The sequence below is a fragment of the Rhinatrema bivittatum genome, chromosome 3 (genome assembly GCF_901001135.1).
Source record: "Rhinatrema bivittatum chromosome 3, aRhiBiv1.1, whole genome shotgun sequence".
NCBI lineage: Eukaryota > Metazoa > Chordata > Amphibia > Gymnophiona > Rhinatrematidae > Rhinatrema > Rhinatrema bivittatum.
The window spans coordinates 216,457,364-216,480,891 of record NC_042617.1 but is presented as its reverse complement, the minus strand read 5'-3'; the positions used below and the strand labels follow the sequence as shown (position 1 = coordinate 216,480,891).

The window sequence follows — 23,528 nt, the reverse complement described above, 5'->3', positions numbered from 1 at the left end:
TTTTTTTGGCTAAAATAGCCTCTTTTACCTCACCTTTTAACCATGCCGGTGATCGTTTTGCCTTCTTTCCACCTTTCTTACTGAGTGGAAAACATCTAGACTGCGCTTCTAAGATTGTATTTTTAAACAATGCCCATGCCTGTTGTACACTTTTAACCTTTGCAGCTGCACCTTTCTCAGCCAAGCCGCACATTTTACTTTCAGAAATTAATGCCTGGCAAAGGCTGGCATTAATTTCGGCCGGCACCGGGGAAAGTCTACAGAAAAGCAGAAAAAACTGCTTTTCTGTACACCCTCCGACTTAGTATCATAGCGATATTAAGTCGGAGGCCCCAGGTTGGAAGATGGACGCTCAATTTAGCTGGCGTCCCTTTTCCGAACCCGTGGCTGTCAGCGGGTTCGAGAACCCGCTGATGGCTGTCAAACCTGCTGACAGCCACCACTTCTGTCAAAAAGGAGGCGCTAGGGACCCACTAGTGTCCCTAGCGCCTCCTTTTACCGAGGGCCCTCATTTACATAAATTTATTTACTGGATCGCGTGCCCAGGAGAGCGGGTGCTCGCCCGCTCTCCCACAAAGTTTTCTGTATTGGCCCGTTGCATGGGTAAAGTGCATTTACACATGTAAAACCCAGTTTTATTTATTTGTTTATTTTAAATATTTATATACCGCTTTGGGCAGAAGCTTAGAGCTGTGAACAATAAAAACATTCCTATAAATAGCAAAACAACAAAAGAGATGATAGATAAAACACTAGCATCAAGAATATAGTATATTAAGAGTCAGGTGAAGGTACAGTATAATAAGTTCAGAGGTTCAAAAATGACAGGAATCGAGTGGATCCTTATAGACTAACCAATAATGCTTCGTCAGATGCAACTCTCTCCTGAAAAGCTCAAGCTTTAATAATGTATGTTCTAAATTACACTGTAAATAGTTAAATGTTCCAAAGCATATTGTAAAATGTTAACCGTTCTAAGTTATACTGTAAAAATAAGCAGCCCATGCCTTATTTACTGTTCAGTTTATATGTGAACCGATGTGATATCTCGATCGAATGTCGGTATACAAAAAATAAATAAAATAAAAAAATTAATTGATTAGTCTATATGGCGCCACTCAATTCCTGTCATTTTTGCTACACCAGACTAACATGGCTAGCTCTCTGAAGATTTTTCAGAGACTCAGAAAGCATAGCCCCTATCAAAGGAAAGCCAGCCAAAATAAAAAGGTTTTTTTGGCTCTTTCTGAAATGCTTTTGAAAATCAGGTCCTATGCATATCCTTATGCTTAAACATGAATACATGTAATACATTGAAAGTGAGTATTTCAATGCACTGAACATGCATACCTTTCCTATCTATTTTAAAAATACATGTGCATATATTTCACATGTGAAAATAAAGTAGGACTTACTAGCATAAAACTTGATTTTTGTGCATAAGACAACATATTTTAAAACATGCATGCATAACTGAAAGTAACCAGTTTACCAATTACTATACTAGTTTGTCCAAGACCTTCTTGCTTCTTCACCTGAAGTCCCCCCAGTTCACCCAGACCTCCCATCTAGCCAATAATACATAATAAACAAATCTGTTATCAATTAAGCAAGATAATTAGTAGGTATTTAATTACACAGGTTACCAAATGCATGTGCATGTCTTTTAAAATAGCAAGTTACACACAAAATTTTGGCCCCGCCCTGGAATGCCCCAGACTGCCCCATTTGTATGCACATATATGGGCTCACAAAACATAAAATATACATGCACTTTCGACATTCATAAAATAGTGATTGTCCGAGCACAACTTTCTCACATGCACATATGCTGACATTTATGCATGTAATTATTTGAAAATGACCTCCTATATGAATGTGCTTTAGAAATGCTCAAAAACTTCAGTATGTTACTTTACTACATATTTTAAGCATAAGCTGAAAGAATTCTTTGCCATACTAAGGGGTAGATTTACAAAAAATGCGCGTTCGCGTACTTTTGTTGGCGCACCAGTCGCAAACAAAAGTACGCTGGATTTTAGTAGATACGCGCGTAGCCGCGCAGCCTGCCTCCATTCCCTCCAAGGCTGTTCCGAAATCGGAGCGGCCTCGGAGGGAACTCGCTTTCGCCCTCCCCTCCCCTTCCCCTCCCTTCCTCTATCTAACCCACCCCCCCCCCGGCCCTATCTAAACCCCCCCTACCTTTGTCCGGGGATTTCCGCCTCTCGGAGGGAGAAGTAAATCCCCGCACGTCAGTGGGCCGCTAGCGTGCCGAGACGCAACCTGGGGGCGGTTCCGGAGGGCGCGGCCACGCCCCGGACCGCCCGGGCCGAAACCACGCCCCCAGGCCCGCCCCTGAAACGCTGCGTCCCGTCCCCAAAACGCCGCGTCGATCGGCCCCGCTCCCGAGATGCCCCCGACAAAAAACCCCGGGACTTACGCGAGTCCCGGGGCTCTGCGTGCGCCGGCAGGCCTATGGAAAATAGGCGCGCCGGCGCGCAAGGCCCTGCTCGCGTAAATCCGGGCGGATTTACGCGAGCAGGGCTTTTAAAATCCGCCCCTAAATGAACATGAAATTTATGCTAGCAGAAAAATAAAAAGATATATTTTTTCTGACTTTAATGTGACTGTAATCCTGAGAAGGAGGAGATTCTATTTGTAACTACATCAGCAGTCATTTCATTGGGCATTCTTTCTTGGTGGTGAAAAGGATTTAAGGTTATTTGGTAAATCTAATAATGACCAGCTGATTGGGTGCTAATGCTGACATTGTTCAACTAGAAAATATGAAAATGACTTTCTTTTTCATGACCATAAGATTGACTACCAGGGGATTTTCTGTCTTCTAGAACATCAGTTTGTAAACTTTTCTCCAGAGCTCCCAGTAGAAGAAAACATTTTCTTTTTTTGGGACCCAGAGGAATCCCCCTACCCAACATGTGAATGCCGCATGCATTCACCAACCCCACTGCTCATTTTCCACCTTCCCCCACCAGCAGCCACTGCTTAATTTTATCTCCAAAGCATCCACTACTTAATTTCAACCCATCCCCTTCTCACTTTACTCACACCCTTCCTCCCCAGACCCCATTGCTCATTCTCGCTTCTCCTCACCCCTAGCCCACACTACTCATCCTCAGCCACCCTCTTCACTCAGTCCCCATCACTCACTGTCACCAATGCTCCTGCTCTGCATGACAGTCACTTTGATCTGCATGTCACCTGTACTCTCGGTCTTCTTGGCTCTCATCTTGAGAACAATGCTAAGAATATAGTTAGTGTGTATGCTCTAAAGAAGTCTTAGCCACACAAAACCCATATTCTCAGGATTATTTTCATGATGAGGGCCAAGAAGCCAGAGAATACAGGCACCACGCAGTTAAGTCCCTTTTTTGCTGTATAGTGCTGGATTACTGGGAATGGGGCTGAGGCCTAGTCACTGGCATGCCACAACCCAGTACAGGATTGCGATTCAAGTTTGAAAACCGCTGTTCTAGAACAGTGGTTCCCAACCCCATCATGAAGGCACACTGATTTTCTAATCTTCAGGATATCCATATGCATGAATATATATTTGTATACACAGTGGGGTAGATTTTATAAATCTACGCGCACGCGTACTTTTGTTCACACACCAAGTGCGTAGCCGCGCGTATCTTATAAAATCCGGGGTCGGCGCGCGCAAGGGGGTGCACATTTGTGCACCTTGCACGTGCTGAGCCCTGTGCGCATTGCCCGTTCCCTTCCCCTACCTAACCCCCCCCCCCCCCCCCCCCCCCCGGCTGTATCTAAACCCCCCCCACCTTTATTCGAAAAGTTACACCTGCCTCCGGGCAGTAGTAACTTACGCGCGCCAGCTGTCTGCTGGCGCGGCAGGCCCCGACACAGGCCACTGTGTCGGGGAACTCGGCCACGCCCCGAACATGCCCCCAAGCCAACATCACGCCCCCTGGCCACGCCCCCGATCACCCCTTTTTGCAAGCCCCGGGACTTACACGCGTCCCGAGGCTTGCATGCGCCACCGAGCCTATGCAAACTAGGCTCGGCGCACAGGGGCGTTTTAAAAGGGTTACGTGCGTACCCCTTTTAAAATCCGGCCCAATATACCCAAATCTATCTCGTGCATATTCATCATGGCTATTAAAAAAAATAAAACCAGAATGGTTAGATGTGCCTCGAGGAATGGGTCAGGAAACACTGCTCTAGATCATAACATGACATCCAAACAGCTAGGAAAAGGATAATAAATTTAATGGACACTGTATTTAATTCAGCCTTTCAACTGACTGCTTTATTGTAGTATGCTAGACATTACCTGCCACACCTGGGATCCAATTGCCTTCCTCACATGTCAAACACTGATCTGTGTCAAAATAATTTTTATACTTACTTCGTTGTAAAACAGCATTGAGGACATATTGTAGCTCTTCTGCATTAATCTCCATGTCCTGCAAATGAACAGGTACTTTGATTAAATCCTGTTCTTCTCATATAAAGGCAAAAGCATACAACAAAATTGATATTCTGCCAAACGTGAATGCTGTACCACTCCAACTGCAGAACTGTAAAACGTTCAGAAAAGGACAATAAAAATGATTAGGAGGTTGAATTAGCTCCCTTATGAAGAAAGGCTAAACAGGTTAGGGCTCTTCAGCTTGGATAGTTGACTTAGCTCTGTAGTCATTAGTGCATATCAGTGCACCTGCACCACCAACCTGAAAAAAAAAGTGTGAGCAGGTCAGATCTGGACAGCCGCATAAACTCAAAAGAACTTTCAGCACTTCAAAACTGTTTCAAATCTACCATGTGTAGAAATAAACAGCTGTACCAAATACTGCTTCTCATCATTATTTTTGTGTTTCAGGTTTAAGGAATTTTTTTGAAGTCATTTGGCTGGCTTTATTTACTCTTCTGCCAGATCCCTGGAGCTGGAAAATTTACTCAGGAGTTCTTCACTGCTCTAACTTCCCAGAAGTTAGGGAGTAAGGTTAAGTTTCCCCTAGAAAGAGAGAGCATAGAAAAGTTATAGCTGCCAATTCAAGGACTGATTTCCTTCGTCCCCTAGCCTGACATAACTGGGTGTGCACACTGTGGAACTGCATGGGGCAGCCAACCAAAGGGTAAGCAGCATTTATGGTCGGCCGGTGTGGTGGCATCATGAAAAAATGGAAGATGCCACCACAGTGCAGCTGAGCCACTGTGGAGTAAGCTGCCACACTACATGTACCAGCCAAGTCAAAACCACCCTAAGTGATGGAGCCAGAGAAGCAGGGTCCTAAAGAGCGAGAAGCGCTCAATGTCACAGACCGTGGGAAGAGATGACTTTGGCATTTGCAGGAAGCACAGGGGCTTGCTGAGGAGGAGCCAGAGGATGACGTGTCACAAAACTCTAAGTCCTCTAGTAGCTGGTGCTGCTCCTCCTACTCACGTGTGGTTCAATGATTTGTTTGAACCATGCCGAGATCCATAGATACAAAGCGTAACTCAGTTCAAGCAAAAATCAAACTGTGCTGGAAGGGAAGGAGCAGCATTGGATGCTAGAGGACTTGTAGCATTACATGCTCTAAATTCTGGCACAGGATCACGGAAGGGGGAGTTTAGGGGGGAATACCAGGCTTAAACACTGGAAGGTAGGAGGATGTGGAAACTCCAGAGATATATGGTGCTTCAGATATTGTGGATGGCGAGATAATTGGGGGTTTTAGAGATCTGGGAGCAGAGGAGTGGAAAATCCTGGGGAGATTGGGGTCTCAGGGATTTGGAGAAGTGGATGCTCAGGGATTCGGGAGAGAAATGAGGATACTGATGGAGAGTGGGGACTCGATGTTTACTTGGAAATTGAGTGAGGATTGGTGGGAAAATGGAGACCTGGATTAGTTGTCAGTTGGACGGAGAATGGGAACTGGAAAAGTGGATAGGGATTGAAGGGGAGAGTGAGAGGGGAGTAGGGACTTTGGGATTGGGGAGAAGCAGTGACTCGGAGACTGAATAGGTACGGGGAAGACGGTGAGGGCTTGGTGATTGAATAGGGGAATGAGTTGGGATGTGTTGGGCTGGAAGGGTATGAGTGGGAGTTATATATGTAAGAAGAAACTAAGAGAAGGGTGTTTTAAGGGTGGGGAGGGATAAAATGAGCTGTGAATGACATGGAAGGATGGGTGAGAGGCAGTGGAAAGGAGCAGGGGCCGAAGATAATTGTCTGTGAAGGAGATAAGAGAAAAGTAGGGCTGAGGAGGAGGTGGTGAAACAGGGGTAATGAGAGACTGAGTAAGGGATAAGAGACAGAAGAAAAGGGCTAAAGGCAGAGGAGAGGATTACTAACAGGAAAGGAGCTGGGAATAAAGAGGAGATGAGAGACAGAGGAATGTAGATGAGGACTGGGGCAGAAGGGTAGAATTGGGGAACTGGGAATGGGTAGAATTGGGGAACTGGGAATGGGTTAAAGACAGGGGGAAATAAAAGGCTGAGAAAGATGTGAGACAAAGGGGGAACAGGAGTGTTAAGAACATAAGAACATAAGAAAATGCCATATTGGGTCAGACCAAGGGTCCATCAAGCTCAGCATCCTGTTTCCAACAGTGGCCAATCCAGGCCATAAGAACCTGGCAAGTACCCAAAAGCTAAGTCTATGTTGTATCTATGGACACTTGGGCCAAGGCAGAATTGATGCCACTTTCAAGGAGGAGCCTTGCAGGTTCCCACCATCAGCAGGCAGACCCAGGCAAGCAGAGACTCGACAGGAGCTTCACCTATACCAGCCCTTGCTCCCCTCGGGTTGAGTCTTTGGGTATTGGAGCTGGCAGGACTTAGGTGAGGTCTCTGCTGGTAGCAGAAGGGAGGTCCATGGATTGCTAGGGTCATAGGCAGGTGGCAATCAGATGTGTATGAGATCCAGGCAATAGCTAGGGGCAGGCAGTGGTCAAGCATATCTGTGGTCCAGGTGATGGTCAAAGGCAATGGTCAGTTGTAGGCAGTGGTCAAGCTGAGGTCAAACCAGGTATCTATCTGAGGGAAGAGAGGGGAACAGATAGGCAGGGAAGGCAGGCAAGGAGAAGAAAAAGCAGACAATGTGAAGACAAACTGGACCAAAACTGAAGACAAGCTGAACAAGAACTGAAGACATGCTGGATAAGATTGGAATGAAGACAAGACTCTGGGAAGCAACATGACCCGGTGCCTCCAGCTCTCCACATGTTGCTGAGGCAGGGAAGGAGCGGCAGCAAAGGTCTTTTATAGGCCTGAGTAGGTGACATCATCTTTAAGCGCTGCCAGGAATTTCCTGCCATGGGACCTTTAAATAGGGTGAAGTCTGGTGTGCATGCACAGAAGGAGAAGTGCAGCTGGATGGGCCCAGCAGCGTCCTGTGGTGAGAGGAGCTGGCGGTGTCCTGTCGTGTCAGAGCATGGCGTCCGACCACGTGGAGAGCTGGAGGCACCGGGTCATGTTGGGAGCTGAGAGGGGTGGCCTGGCTGGGGAGATGAGTGCAGCAGTTCATGGGAACAGCCCAATGGATTGCCAAACATAACAAGAAGGCAGGGGTAGATTGGCCTATCGGCGGATCAGGTATGCCCTAATAGGCCGGTCAGGTTGGTCATGTGTCATTTCCTCTCAGAATCCTCTGCTTTCCATGTGGCTCAACTGCACTAGCAGTTACCTCCTTGTCTTTGTGTGCAGACTTGCTGGGCTTCAATTTTGGAGGGAGCAAAGGCAAGCTGGTACTTGTTGCAGGTAAGCCAGCACCTTGATGACCCTTGCCTGATGCATATATTTGAAAAAAAATTAAACGCTGCTCTGTTTTTCAATCAGAGTATTGCCTGCCTTTGGCCTGCCTCTCTTTGATGCTCCAGTCAGAGCTGCAGTGTCCTGGCCTCAGCCTGTCTTCTTATCTCTCCCACCTTTTTTTTTTTTTTTTTTTTTTACTAACTGGATGTGCTATCAGCTCCAGGTCTCTTCCTAGGGAGAAAAAAAAGCAGACTATTGCCGGTCCCAGTCCTGCAGTAACAGAGTTCTGTTTCCATCTGGTTGAAACTGCCTACCTATAGTCTCAGAGATGGATGAAGGAAAAGTGGGGTTGTGCAGGCACTAGCAGGTAGCACTGTGACTGAAAACAGCACTGCCCTGGGACCAGCAACTGAATTGTTTGGTCTCAGTGAATCCAATAAAGTTTAAAAAAAAAAAAGCTGTGAAGGAGAGAGGGACTGGCTGGGACCATCACATAACAGCTCTCCCACTATCACCAGGACAACAAAGTGCTGCAGAACCCAGCAGCTGAATGTAGCCTGTAGTGGGCCGATACAGTAAAAAATCGCAGGAGAGCGGGCAAGTGCCCGCTCTCCTGGCGTGCAGAGGACATTCTCCTGTGCGCGCGATTCAGTAAATTAATTTATTTAAATTAGGGCCGGTGGTAAAAAGCGGCGCTAGGGACACTAGCGCGTCCCTAGCGCCTCTTTTCGGACAGGAGCGGCGGCTGTCAGCAGGTTTGACAGCCGACACTCAATTTTGCCGGCATCGGTTCTCGAGCTCGCTGACAGCCATGGGTTCGGAAACCGGACGCCGGCAAAATTGAGCGTCCGGTTTTCAACCCGCAAGCCGCGGGCCTATTTCAAATTATTATTTTTTTTTACTTTTTTTAACTTTTGGGACCTCCGACTTAATATCGCCATGAATGTGAAGCTAATTTAATTTAATTATTAATTTAATGTGGAAAAGCTTGTACAAATGATGAGATTTATGTGCTATTCTACTTTTTAAGAACTCTTTCTCGAGATGAATATTAAGAGGTAGAGAATTCCAAAGATCTGGAGATAAATAAGAGAAGCAGATTGCTCTTGATCTTTCTGGATGAATATTTCAGATTTGAAGGCAGCGCTAGAAGGTTTTGTTGCAAGGACCATAACTGGCGAGTAGGAAAGTAAGAGGAAATCACAGAGGTAAGATAAGGTGGGGTGCCACAATGCAGGGCCTTGAAAGTAATGCTTATGAATTTAAGAAGTATACCTAGAGATACTGGAAGCCAATATAAATGATACAACAAAAGAGTTACATGATCAAATTTGGATTTTTGAAAAGTGACTTTAGCAGCAGGGTATTGTGCTAGTTGCAGTTTAAGTGGAGTTGTAGAAAGACCGTGTAATAAAGCATTGTAATGGTCAAGCCTGGAAAGAACAAAGTCATGCCTAAGGGGGTCATTTTCAAAAGTGACTTTTCGCGTGCGATCACTAAATGAGGGCGGAGTCGGCCCCGGAAGAGAAGGAGTCGGGGCGGCACTGGGGTTGACTCTGTGAAGACGTCGCTGACGGCAAAAAGGTAAGGGCCCTTTTTGCCGCCAGTTTCGCACCCAATAGCACCACCTTTTATGATGGTGCTATTGGGTGTGAAAGCTGGCAGCGATAGCACCGCGGAGGTGCAATCACTGCCAGCTTTCGCAGGCCCGCCCCCCGCTTCACCACCACACCCCCCGTTATCGCCGGATTTTCTAAGGTCTGCGACCTTAGAAAATCCAGGCCTAAGTGTTTTTAGATCTGAGTTATCCAAAAATGGCTGAAGACAACATGTAAATCTGAGGAAAAAGTAAACAGTCTTAAGAACCTTGGCTATATGATGAGAGAAATTAAGCTGGTTGTCAAAAGTAATACCTAATGTAGTGACAGTATTTTTAATTGGAATAGCACAACCTGCCATCATAGCAACTGGAAGAACAGAAGAAAAAGAAGTATGAGTGAACAAACTAGCTTCAGATTTTGAAGGATATATCTTCAACTTGGAGGAATGTAACCAATCAGCAGCTTTTGAAAGACAATTATTAAAATTTGAGAAATTGTCAGTGGATGGGAGTTTAATACTAGCAAGAATCTGAATGTCATCAGTATAAAAGTACCCCAAGGCTGCTATAATGGGTAGATTTTAAAAGGGCCACACATTTATTATTTATTTATTTAGCATTTTTATATACCGAAATTCATGTAGCAGATCTACAAATCAATTCGGTTTACATTTTAACATTAACATGCATGTAAGAATGCTATTACATAGAACAAGGAATATTTGACTTGGAACAACTAAAACTGGGAGAACCGGTATTATAATAAACCAAACAATAAATAGAGTGATATTTTTTGTGTAACAGGCTAAACAATAGTAAGACATGTAATCATCTAAACAAAAGCTAAATAAGGATTAGACTAGACAAACTGAGAGTTGGTAAGCTGCAAGTAGGAATGCTAGCTGGAGTGATTATATCGGTATAGTCTGAAAGGAGTCTTTGTAACTAAGGAAGGAAGTGAATAGTGGGAGATTATTGGTGTAGATTGAAAGCTTGCTCAATCTACACCAATAATGCACATGCACCCTGATCTCACCACACATAGGTTGAGTGAGAGAGAGAGAGAGAGAGAGCGAGAGACTGACTCCTTATAAAGCTCAGTCTATATATGGACCATTGTAAGGGGACACTTTGATTTGGGGTGAGTTTTTGGGAGGTGGATTGGGTTTGGGGGCTATTGTTACAGGCATTCAGAGGTATTCATTGTAAAATTTGTATCATTAAAGAATTTTAGACCTTATAAATGATGAAAAGGTTTGTACAATGATTTGTACAATGCGGCTAGCAGAGACTGCAGTATACAAATCAACTCCTGTTAGAATTTTCGATGTTATCCAGACGCCTACTAAGGAGCTGTAGGAAAGTTACGTGTGTAACATATGTGTGTTGGCTGAAGAAAATTAGGGGCTATGTGCTGGCCCTGCCTCTGGAACACCCATGCCCTGCCCCTTTTCCGCCTACTTTTTCTGGTCACGCATACATGAATGAATACGCGCTCTTCCCTGCTATTTAAAATTTGCATAGTTCCTATGCGGCCCACTTACGCGCATATGTAGCCATTTTTGCGCAGGCTTTTAAAATCTACCTCTAAAAGCAAGCATTCAAATCATTCAAACTGGGCGTACACTGCTAAGCTGAAACAGGCAGAAAAGTTGCTTATCCTTTGATAGTTGGATATTACGCCTTCTCATACTTGTATAAGAAAATAAGAACATAAGAACATAAGATATGCTATACTGGATCAGACCAAAGGTCCACAAAGCCCAGCATCCTGTTTCCAGTAGTGGCCAATCAAAGTTACAAGTACCTGGCAATTACTCAAACATTAAATAGATCCCATGCTACTAATGCCAGCAACAAGCAGTGGCTATTCCCTATTGATTAATAGCAGTTTATGGACTTCTCCAGGAACTTGTCCGAACCTTTTTTAAACCCAGCTATGCTAACAGCCTTAACCACATCCTCTAGCAATGAATTCCAAAGCTTAATTTTGCATTGAGAGAAAAATAATTCTCTCTGATTTATTTTAAATATGCTACTTGCCAAATTCATGGCGTGCCCCCTAGTCCTTGTATTATCCAAAAGAGTAAATAATCGATTCACATTTACCTATTCGAGTCTTCATGATTTTCTAGACATCCATCATATCCCCCTTCAGCTGTCTCTTCTTCAACCTAAACAGCCATAACCTCTTTAGCCTTTCCTCATAGGGGAGCCAGTGTTATGGGATTTAAATCATAAACTAATCTATTCAACAAGGTCATCCTGTATGAGGGATAGATTTAGGTGGTATGAGCTTGGATGGTTATTGAGTTCTGAGGGGGCTGGACAACTGGTTGAGTCCCCCCTTTATCAGAGTTGAAAACTAATTTTATCCAGAAGCGGGCTATGACTTATGTGGCACCAGTATTATGGAACATATTCCCTAAGATCTTTTGTTTAGAAAAAAAATTATTAAAATTTAGGAAAGGAGTGAAAACATTTTTGTTCCAAAAGATGTTTACTTAGATTTGACTGAATTTTAATGTATATTTATAATGCAAGTGGTATATTTATTATGTAAATTTTGTTTCCCGTTGATAGCAGGTCTGAATTAGCCATGCTGTCATGGGAAACTGTCAATCAGGGCCCGGAAGGCGGAGCTTCCTAAGAAGGAAACAGAGCTTTGCTCTGTGCAGCTGCGCATGAGTTCCTATGCAGGAAACAGCAAGCTCCTCAGTCTTTTTCTTTCCGCAAGCGGGAATGCACACAGAGCTTTGCACTCCTCAGAAAGTGTTTTTTGAAGTAAAAAATAGAATGTCAAAAAAGACACCGAGGTCTTCAGGCTTTAAGCCTTGCTCATGCGGCAAGATCAGGTCCATCACGGATGGACATGATCAATGTTATAGGTGCCTAGGACCTAACCACATCCAGCAAACTCGTGAGCATTGCGGGAGAATATCACAGAGAGCCCAAAGATAACGGGCTCGGAAGATGGAGGACCTTAAGGCCCGGGCTCGGGCCTCCTATGCCCCACCTTCGGAGGCACATTCTTCCCCGGGGCCAGTAAAATCCAAAGGCCCAAAGGTAAGACGAGCTGTGTCTATGGAGCCACCCCCCTCCAGGACTGGAGGGCAGGACAGGCCCAAAGAGACCACCAGAGGCAGAGAAGCCCATAGATCTCATCACAGACCCCATTAGGGACCGATCAGGGTCGAAGCATAGAGAAGTGCGTCCGATACTGACGATGCAGGTGGAGACGCATAGCCGGCCGACAACGTCGGAGTCGACCCGAGTAACTGATGTGCCAAAGCATGCGCCGTCAGCGCCGAATTCAACAAAATCTGTGTCGAGGTCGGTGTATCCGTCGATGCACTGCGTCGAAACCCCAAAGCAATCGACTCACGGCGCACAACCGGCACAAGGCTCCACTCTGGCGCCGAAGTCGACGCAAGCAGAGACTGCGATGCAGAAGTCGATGCATGAAAGGCGTTCGGCAAAGGACTCGACGCATTGGCCTACGCAGGTAGTTCCAATGCCGCAGGACTCGACCCAAGACACGGAAATTCCATTCAAAACAAGGCCATCGACACAACAAGGGTCGAAGTCGCCTCATACAAAGAGAAATTCGACGCATTCCACTCCCAGCTTGGAGCGGGAGATGCCGAAAAAATTACTGGAGATTAGGACCAATCTCCCAAGCAACCATAGTAAGCCCAGATCTCAAAACCGTCATGGGAACCACTCAAAGGCACCCACATGACCCCATTCAATCACTTCAAGTCCTCAATTGTCACAGCAGTCGCCGTTGCAAAGGGGGCAGTTGACACAGGACGTATCAACATCAGAGGAGGAATGCATGGAAGTACCATTCCGATCCTCCTCATTTATTTATTTATTTATTTATTTAGAGTTTTTCTATACCGGCATTCATGATAAAAAATCACATCAAGCTGGTTTACAATTAACAAGGGGTGTGGATGAACATGAACATGGAACGAGTGAAAAGAAACCATGAAGTTACAATAAAACAAGGCTGTTCAAGACTGGGAGAGGAAGAAGAAGTTAGAGAAATTTAACAGAATGAGGCGTAATTATTTACAATAATCGGCAGTGACTGAATGAAGATGATGTTGGATTGTGATTCAGTTAGGGTCTGGAAAGGCTTAAGCTGTTTTCTGAATGTTGGGAGGCAGGGCTCCTGTCGAAGATCCAGTGGAATGGAGTTCCATATCGATGGTCCTCCTGTGGAGAAGGCCCAGTCTCTGAATGTTAGATGCTGTGTGGTTTTGGTATGTGGTACATGAAGAGATCCTCTGTAAGCTTCTCTAATGGGTCTGGCAGAAGAATGTCATCTGAGCGGGATTTGTAGGTTAAGAGGAGCATGGTGATGGATGGCTTTATAGATCATGGTGATGGACTTATGAATAATTCTGAAGTGTATTGGCAGCCAGTATAAGATTTTGAGGATGGGAGTGATGTGGTCTCTTCTCCTCATGTTTGTCAGTATTCTGGCAGCTGTGTTTTGGACCATCTGAAGCAGTTTGGTGGAGGATGAAGGGAGACCTAGTAAGATAGAGTTGCAATAATCTATCTTCGAGAAGATTATTGCTTGTAGAACCGTTCTAAAATCTTGAAAGTGAAGGAGAGGTTTTATTCTTTTCAGTACCTGTAGTTTGTGAAAGCAGTCCTTAGTTGTTTGGTTGATGAATGATTTTAAATTCAGATGATTGTCGATTAATACTCCTAAGTCTCTTGCTTGGGTGATGAGTAGGTTATTTGGAGGACTCGAAGTGATGTTACTATTTTCCAGGGAGATAAAAAGGAGTTCATTCTTAGCTGAGTTTAGTATCAGCTTTAAGCTAGCGAGGAGGCTGTTGATTTCTCGAAGGCAATTTTCCCAATATTCAAGGGTCTTAGTGATGGTTTCTTTAATGGGGATCAAGATCTGGACATCGTCGGCGTATAGGAAGTGTTTTAGATTCAGTTTGGTTAACAGCTGGTACAGAGGAAGAAGGTAAATGTTAGAGTGTGGGGGATAGGAAAGAGCCCTGGGGAACTCCTAGGGAGGAGTTATAGCGGAGAGATTCTTTATTGTGAATTCTAACCTTGTAGCCTCTGTTACTAAGGAATGTTTTGAACCATGCAAATGACGTTCCTGTTATTCCAATGACCGACAGCTGGTTTAGTAGGATGGAATGGTTAACTGTGTCAAATGCTGCCGAGAGGTCAAGGAGAATCAGTAGGAAAGATTTACCTTTATCCAGGCCCATGATGAGGTGGTCTGTTAGGGATATGAGTAGGGATTCTGTGCTTAATGCTTTACGGAACCCGTATTGGGTAGGGAACAGAATTTTATGATCTTTGATGTAATCAGAAAGTTGTGCATTAAATAATTTCTCCATGATCTTGGCTATGAAAGGAAGATTGGAAATTGGACGGAAGTTGTTAGGATCTTTAGGATCCAGATTTGGTTTCTTTAGAGGTTTGAGGGAGGCCAATTTAAGGTTGTCCGGAAAGATTCCCTGAGATAGTGAACAGTTTATGATGTCAGTCAGTGTATTGGAGATGGTATTGGGAATTAGCAGGAGAAGTTTAGTAGGGATTTTGTCAAAAGGATGGGAGGAAGATTTCATTTTCTTTAGTACTAATTGGATCTCTGAGGCGGTGATGGGTTCAAATGAATCAAAAGAGATGCCTTTGTTAGGTGGATGATATGCACTGGAAGGAGAGGAGGTGCTGGAAGGCAGCTGTGTGAGGAGCTTAGCAATTTTGTTTTGAAAGAAAAGAGCCAACTCGTCAGCTTTGGCTTGTGCTTGGATGCTAGGGATATCAGGTATGTTGATTTCTGTTAATTTGGATACGTTGGCAAAAAGGGCTTTAGCATCGAAGATGAGGTCATGGATCTAGTGAGCGTAGAAATCCCTTTTTGCTCTTAAGGTGGAGTTCCTGTAATGGTGAAGAGCGAGTTTATAGGCGGTGGTCGTGCTGGGGCTCACGGGTTTACTCCGACCTTTCTTCAAGGCGATCATACTGTGAATGAGACCAAAGCTTACAGGAACCTCTCATAAAAAAGGAAATTGAGTAAGGACCTACTTCCACAACCTCAGAAGGTGGGAAAGGAAAAGGAAGATATTTTAGCAGCAGCTATATCTCCAAGTCACCAACGACAGCAATCGAAGCTTCACCTGCCGCCTCAGGTGCAACAGGCCTTTTCACATTTACCTGAAGCACTTTAGGGTTCTTTGACTCCCTACAGTCCGCCTTTACTCTCCCTCCATCTCCGGTGTCAAGTTTACCATGATCGGTGATGACATCGAGGGGGCCAACACCAGACCCCATAACAAAACCCCCTCCGCCAAGTCTGTCTCCACCAGTACCGCTCCCACCGTCTCCAGAACAGTTCCACTCCCCCAGATGTCCCCAGAGACGTCCACGGGATATCCCTTGGACCCACCAGATGACCTTCCTGAGCCGTACTCACCTCCGAAGGACTTATCCTACCCGAAATTTTTGGAAAAAGTGGGCTCCATCCTCCAGTTAAATTTACAAAAGGTACATGATCCAAGACCAGAGATGCTAGGACTACTCAAGATCTTTGATCTGCCGGCAGAACCGACGTCTCTACCAAAACACACGGTTCTTGACACGGTCTTAGAAAAGTCGTGGGAGACACCACTCACCACGGCGCCAGTATCACGTAAGGCAGATTTAAAGTTCTGCATGCAACAATCGCCTTATTATACACAACCACAGCTTCCCCACAATTCCATCGTGGTAGAGTCAGACATCCAATGGGCTAAAAAAATCGAAGTTGCATGCATCGGCCCCACCAGGTAGAGAGAATCGCTGTCTGGATGAATTTGCACGCAAAACTTTTCAGTCTTCCATGCTGTCTGCACGAATCAGTCAGCATCAATAGCATCATTTTATATCCTGCAATATCTGTATGAGTACGTTCAGGCAGTTAAGGGCTTGCTTTTCACCTCAGAGATCTCCACACAATCAACGCAACAGCCCCTTCTGGACATCGAAGAGGGCATTCGTCATTTACTTCGGATGGTATACGAGGCATTTGAGACCTCCTCCAGATCATCCGCAACAGCGATTGCAGCTCGCCGAATAGCATGGCTCCATGCCAGCACAATTAGGGAGGACGTCCACAGCAAACTGGTGAACCTCCCATGTAAAGGGGGAAACCTCTTTGGGGACAAGTTCCAAGAGGCTGTAGCGAATCTCAAAGAGCAAGCGGTTGCGGTCCAGTCTCTGGCGACTCCGTTATCATATCAGGCACCGAGGCGATATTTTACAGCGGGACGTCAGCAGTCTTTCTCTAGACGTCCCTACAGATCCTACACATCCTACCGGCCTACCTCCTACAACAGCAGCCTAGACAGCAGCAACCGCAATCGCAAAGAGGAAGAGGTCGCGCTAGATCTCAACACAGAACAGGACAGCAACTATCTGTCCCAGCCAAACCATCACAATCTTTTTAAAGATTCAGTGGCCACCACCACAATCTGTAATACCGCCAGGCAGAATCACATCAAGAATAAAGGCATGGACTGCCATAACATCCAACAGTTGGGTGCTAGACATAGAAGAACACGGTTACCAACTACCATTTTCACAACTACCCCCGCTCCCGCATCTGCTAACAACGACCTGCAGGAGCCATCAGTCTCAATTAGTGAAGGAAAAACGATCGCTACAACAACAGGGAGCCATCCAATCCATTCCTCTCTTGGCCTACAATAAGGGTTTTTATTCACCATACTTCATCATTCCCATGAAATCAGGGGGTCTTCGCCCAATCCTAGACCTCCGAGATTTGAACAAATACTTGGTAAAGGAGAAGTTCAAGATGGTATCCTTAAAGACAATATTGCCTCTACTACAACACAACGATTGGATGTGCTCCATAGACCTGAAAGATGCATATACCCACATCCCGATACACCCATCTTCATGGCGTTGCCTGTCCTTTCAATTCAAGGGCAGTCATTACCATTATGTGGTTCTTCCGTTCGGCCTATCGGCAGCCCCCAGAGTGTTCACAAAATGCATGGCAGTGGTGATGGCTTTCCTCTGGCAGAAAGGTATGAAGTTGTTTCCATACCTCGATGACTAGCTTCTAGTGGCATCAAGCCCGTCCATCCTTCTGTAACAACAACAACAATTAATTCAATGCTTAGATGAGCTGGGGCTGGTCATCAACTATGACAAGTCGGTCTTGACCCCAACTCAAATCCTGCAGTTCATAGGAGCACGACTGGATACCACTCGGAACCAGGCTTTTCTGCCAGAGGACAGACGATTGAAAATGCAATGACTACTGCATGCTCTAATTTTAAAGTAGCGACCCTCCGCACGCCAGATACTGGCGGTTCTGGGACACATCTCAGTGGCCATCTTCACAGTTCCCAACACACGACTACACATGCCACATATGCAATGGGGGTTGAAGCGTCAGTGGAAGCAGCACTCACAACTCTTAACTCAGAAGGTGTCTCTCACCACAGTAATGGCAACCAACATAACTTGGTGGCTCAGCAAGACTATGCGGACCAAGGGTGCCTTATTCATCACTCTCCCCCACACAATATCGTACTCACCATGGATGCCTCTCGAAAAGGATGGGGAGTGCACTTAGATCACCTGGAGACACAGGGACTATGGTCCCACCACGAACAGAATCTACAAATCAATCTGTTGGAACTCAGAGTGATTCGCAATGCTATACAAGCCTTTCTTCCATAGCTGCAGGGATGTTGGGTAATGGTATACACTGACAACCAGTAGCAATGTTCTACATAAACAAGTAAGGAGGCTCAGGTTCATGGACCCTTTGCAGAGAGACGCTGATCATCTTCGACCATGCACATCGTCACTCCATCCATCTACAAGTGTCTTACTTACTGGGAGTAGTTAATACCCGAGCAAACAGACTCAGCAAGGTATTCTACCCTCATGAATGGACACTCATCACCAAGTGACTCTCGATATCTTTGCTCAATGGGGAGTCCCATCAATAGATCTCTTCACCACAGAGAACAACGTGAAGGTTCCTCGGTTCTGCTCGGTGTGGCCCACTCAGCACCGAGTAGCGCAAGATGCATTCCTACTCCTTTGCACGGAGGAATTGATGTACGCGTTTCCTCCGATTCCTCTTCAGAACCATTCAGAAGTGTATCCAGGATGCAACACAGCTGATATCAATAGCCCTGGCTTGGCCCCAACAACCGTGGTACACTTATCTACTAGACCTCTCCATAGCGAAACCCATTCAATTACCGGATCGGCCAGATCTCTTAATGCAAGAAGCTGGGACTCTTCAACACCTGATGCAGTCATCCCTTCAATTGACAGCATGGAGGCTGGGCGGATCCTCCTGACTGAACAGGGCATTTCTTTACAAGCGCAAGAGGTTATGTTGAACTCAATAAAGCCTTCCACTATACGAGCTTATGGATTCAAGTGGAAAAGATATTCCTCTTGGTGCACATCAAAAGGAATAGAACCCTTGAACTGTTCGCCAGAAGCCCTTCTGGACTACCTTCACAGTTTATACCAGACAGGGTTAGCGACTGCATCAGTAAGGGTTCATCTCAGTGCTATTGCTGCCTATCATAGGCCACACCACGGACATCCAATTTCGCTCCACCCATTGATCTCCTGATTCCTAAGAGGCTTACTTCGCCTACGACCACCGGTTGCTAAGCCTCCAATACCATGGAATCTAAACCTTATCCTGAAACAGCTGATGCTTTCCCCCTTTGAACCGCTTGACTCGGCTCATATAAAATACCTCACATGGAAAGTGGTGTTTCTTGTAGCGGTGACCTCCGCATGTCAAGTCAGTGATCTTCAGGCCTTGGTCCACTATAGCCCATATCTTCAATTTTATCACCATAAAGTAGTAATGAGGACTCACCCATCATTCCTCCCAAAAGTGGTATCTCAATTTCACTTAAATCAATCAATTGAAATACCAATGTTTTTCCCTAAACCTCACAACAACAATATTGAACGTTCGTTACATACCTTGCATTGCAAGCGTGCTCTAGCATACCATAAGCAGAGAATGCATTCTTCATCACGCGCATCGCAATTATTTGTCTCCTTCCATTCCGAGAAGACAGGTACTCCGGTAGCAAAAAGAACCATCTCAAGCTGGATAACACAGTATATTCAATTCTGTTACAGTAAATATGATTTATCTCTTCCTTTCGCGCCAGCAGCCCTGGATAGGCATGAGCAGTAGCGACGTCAATAGCTCATCTAAAAAACATACTGCCAAGTGATATTTGCAAAGCAGCCACCTGGTCATCTCTTCATAAGTTCACATCGCATTACTGCCTAGATCAACAATCATCTAATGATGCCAAGATGGGCAGGGTAATTCTGCAATCCTTATCAGAGTGATCTTAGACGACTCTCCACGCTACTGGGATCACACAAAGAACTGTCCAGATACATACAGGGCGTGATCAGAGGCTTTGGACTCCCATGACTGCATGGCTAATTCAGTCTCGCTAGCGACAGGAAAAAGCAAGTTTGCATACCGTAACCGGTGTTTCCGTAGATAGCAGGATGAATTAGCCATGCTGACCCACCCACCTCCCTGGATAGTCGACATCTTCTACTGGCGTACCTATACTGCTTAATCACAGACTGAGGAGATTGCTGTTTTCTGCGCGGGAACTCACGTGCAGCCGCACAGAGCAAAGCTCTGTTTCCTTCTTAGGAAGCTCTGCCTCCCGGGCCCTGATTGACAGTTTCCCATGACAGCATGGCTAATTCATCCTGCTATCTATGGAAACACCGTTTACAATAAGCAAACTTGCTTTATCTTCACCAAACAATGTATAGAAGGTAGCAGGCTATAAGAATTTGTAAATAAATAAATTCCATGGCTCTTTATCGTTTTGGTCGCTCTTCTCTATATTTTCTCCAGTACAACTATATCTTTTTTGAGATGTGGCAACCAGAAATGCACACAAGGTGTGATTTCACTGTGGAGTGATACAGAGGCATTATGACATCCTGCATTTTATTTACCATTCACTTCCTAATAGTTCTTAACATCCTGTTTGCTTTTTTGACCATCTCAGCACACTGAGCCAATAATTTCAATGTAATATAATTATGATGCCCAGACCTTTTTCCTGGCTGGTAACATCTAATATGGAACCTAGCAACATGCAACTACAGCATGGGTAATTTTTCCCTATATGCATCACCTTGCACTTGTCCACATTATATTTCATCTGCCATATGGACTCCCAATCTTCCAGTCTGACAAGGTCCTCCTGCATTTTATCACAATCCGCATGTGATTTAACTTCTTTGAATAATTTTGTGTCATCTGCAAATTTGATCACCTCACTTGTCGTACCACTTTCCAGTTCATTTATAAATATGTCAAAAAACAGTCCAAGAAGAGATCCCTGAAGCACTTCACTGTTTACCTTTTTTCACTGTGAAAACAGATCATTAAATCCTATTCTCTATTTTGTATCTGTTGTGACGGCTGGACGTGGAGGCAAGTAGCCAGCCTCACTCACCCCCCGCCGACCCAGCCGCGTCCCTGCTTTGTTCACTGCACTGGGGAGCCGCTACCGCCGCATCCTCCCACCGTGGCAGGGAGTCAACGCCGACGAGTAGCCTGCCACCGCTGCCTCTAGGCACGTGCGCATGGCTTCCCCTGAATTTAAAGGGGCCACGGCAGGAAAACTTCCCTCGGCCCCAAATGATGATGTCAGCCCCTGGGGCTAATTAAAGGCAGTCCTTGCTGCCAAACCCTTGCCTCAGCAACAGGTCAAGCTCTCCTGAGTTACGAGTTGCTACTCCGTGTTCCTGCTCCTGACTCTGTATTCCTGTTCCTGACCCTGTGCCCCTGTTCCCTTGGACTGACTCTCTGGCTTGACCTCGATACGTTCTCCTGACTTCTGCTTGTCTGCTGCCTGCCCCAACCGTCTGCCTGTCTCTTGGACTCCATTTTCTTTGCTGCCTGCCCTGACTTCTGCCCTCCTCCTGGACTCGTCTGCTTGCTGCCTACCCCGACCTTCTGCCTGCCTCCTAGACTCCACCTTGCCTGTCGTCTTCATTGGATTCGTCGCCCGGAGACATAAGTCCAGTTGGCCTTGGTACCCGAGGGCTCAACTTGCAGGGAATGAGGGCTGGTATTGGTGAAGGTCCAGTTGGATCTCCACACCACTCAGTTCTGCCTGCCAACAACGAGGACCTGCAGGAAGGGCTCCTTCTGCAGGTAGCATCAACCTTGTCTCGTCCCAAGGGTCCACCTCCTAACAGCTTGCTGAGGCCATGGACCCTGCAGACCTCTCAAGCCTCCAGGCTATACCAGGCCTAGCCCAGAAGATTCAGCAGCAGCAGCAGTTTCTGGAGATGTTGGCTACATCTATGGAACGCCTGAGCGCCCACATTGATGCCTCCGTGGCTCCCACTGACACGTCTCCAGCTCAGACGGCCCCCTTGACATCCACCTTATGATTACCGGCTCTTCCCCTGTATGCCAGAGACCCAAAGCAGTACCTGGGATTTCTCAACCAGTGTTTCATGCACTTCATTCTACAGCCCGCACAGTCATTAAGACTACCTTTATTCTCTCCATCCTCGACGGAAGGGCGTTGGCATGGGCCTCCCCTCTATGGGAACAAGGGGACCCACTTCTCCATGACCTGCAACGGTTCATCTAAGTGTTTAAACACATTTCTATGAGCCTGGCTGCTTAGCTGCTATAGGTTCAAACATCTTGCATCTCCGCCAGGGAGCACGTCCATTGGTAGAATATGCCATTGAATTCCGCACTATGACCACAGAATTAAACTGGAGGGAGGACAGTCTGAGAAGCATCTTTTTGGAAGGTCTATCCCCACACATAAAGGATGAACTGGCAACCAGTGAACTCCCAGAGTCTTTGGATGCTTTGATAGACCTGGCCAGGAGAGTGGACTGCCACCTCTAGCAACGAGCCCGAGAACTGCAAACACCATGCAAGGGCTCCTTACACTAGCTCTGTCCTTTTCCCAACCACTTACTACCAGTACACCTGTACCTAATGCAGCATGGCAAGAAGAGCCCATGCAGCTTGGGTGAAGCCTGAGGAGAGACAGCATCACAGAGTGATGGGCCTGTGCCTGTACTGCACAGGGAAGGGACACTTCCTGGCCCAATGCCTTGAGAATCCGGGAAACTCTTGGACCTAGGACCAGCCAGGGAGGTGGTCCTAGGCTTTACTGATCCTGCTCTACAACTCATGCTCCCAGTGCAAGAATTCTCTACCTTAGTCCTCATAGATTCAGGCGCAGGAGGGAATTTTATCATGAAGAGCTTGGTAGATCACTTGAAATTACCAACAATATTGCGGAATCACTCATGATCTCCTCGATCTCTGGGCTTCCCCTCCCAGGTTGGCTTCAAGGGGCGCAGATCTTGACAGATGAATCTGATCAATTTCTTTGACTGGGTGACCAGACAGCAGGAACAAAAGAGAATGCTAGACGTAGTGTACTTCAGTTTCAGCAAGGCCTTTGATACAGTTCTGCACAGAAGACTTATAAACATAGAAATATAGGAATGATGGCAGAAAAGGACCAAATGGTCCATCCACTCTGCCCAGCAAGCTTATGGTAGTAACTGCAGGCCATACAAGCATCTTTATACTTAGTTTCCCAGACTGTCAAAGTCAGGGCCCTTGTTGGTTTCTGTTTGAGTCCAATTCCCTGGTACCTCTTGTCATTGAAGCAGAGATCAATGTTGGAGATCCATGAACAGCATTAAGGCTTATTGGTTATGGGTAGTAACCAAAGTATCAGCAAGTTACTCCCATGCTTATTTGTTTTCCCAGACTGTGCAATTCAATGTCATTGTTTGTTGCTGTCTGAATCTAATTCCCCTTTTCCTCTTTTCCTCCTGTCATTGAAGCAGAGAGCAATGATGGAGTTGCATCAACAGCATAAAAGCTTATTGGTTAATGGTAGTAACTGCCACGCCTGCAAGATACCCCCATGCACTCTTTTCTTCTTTCCTATCTTCTAGCCTTAAGGGATCCACAGTATTTATGCCATGCCCCTTTGAAATCTTTTACTGTTTTTGTCTTCACCACCTCCTCTGGAAGGGCATTCTAAGCATCCACCACCCTTTCTGTGAAGAAATATATCCTGACATTGGTTCTGAGTTATTCTCCCTGAAGTTTCATTTCGGG

At 45.8% G+C, this 23,528-nt stretch overlaps 1 protein-coding gene across 1 annotated transcript in view; it reads right to left on the bottom strand.

The window, feature by feature from the left end:
* CAPN9 (calpain 9) overlaps positions 1-23,528 on the bottom strand; it is a 306,745-nt gene that overhangs the window by 81,313 nt on the left and 201,904 nt on the right. The window contains exon 14 of the mRNA XM_029594190.1: positions 4,391-4,448. Coding sequence (XP_029450050.1) covers positions 4,391-4,448 — 58 coding nt within the window. The remainder of the gene's footprint in view (positions 1-4,390; positions 4,449-23,528) is intronic.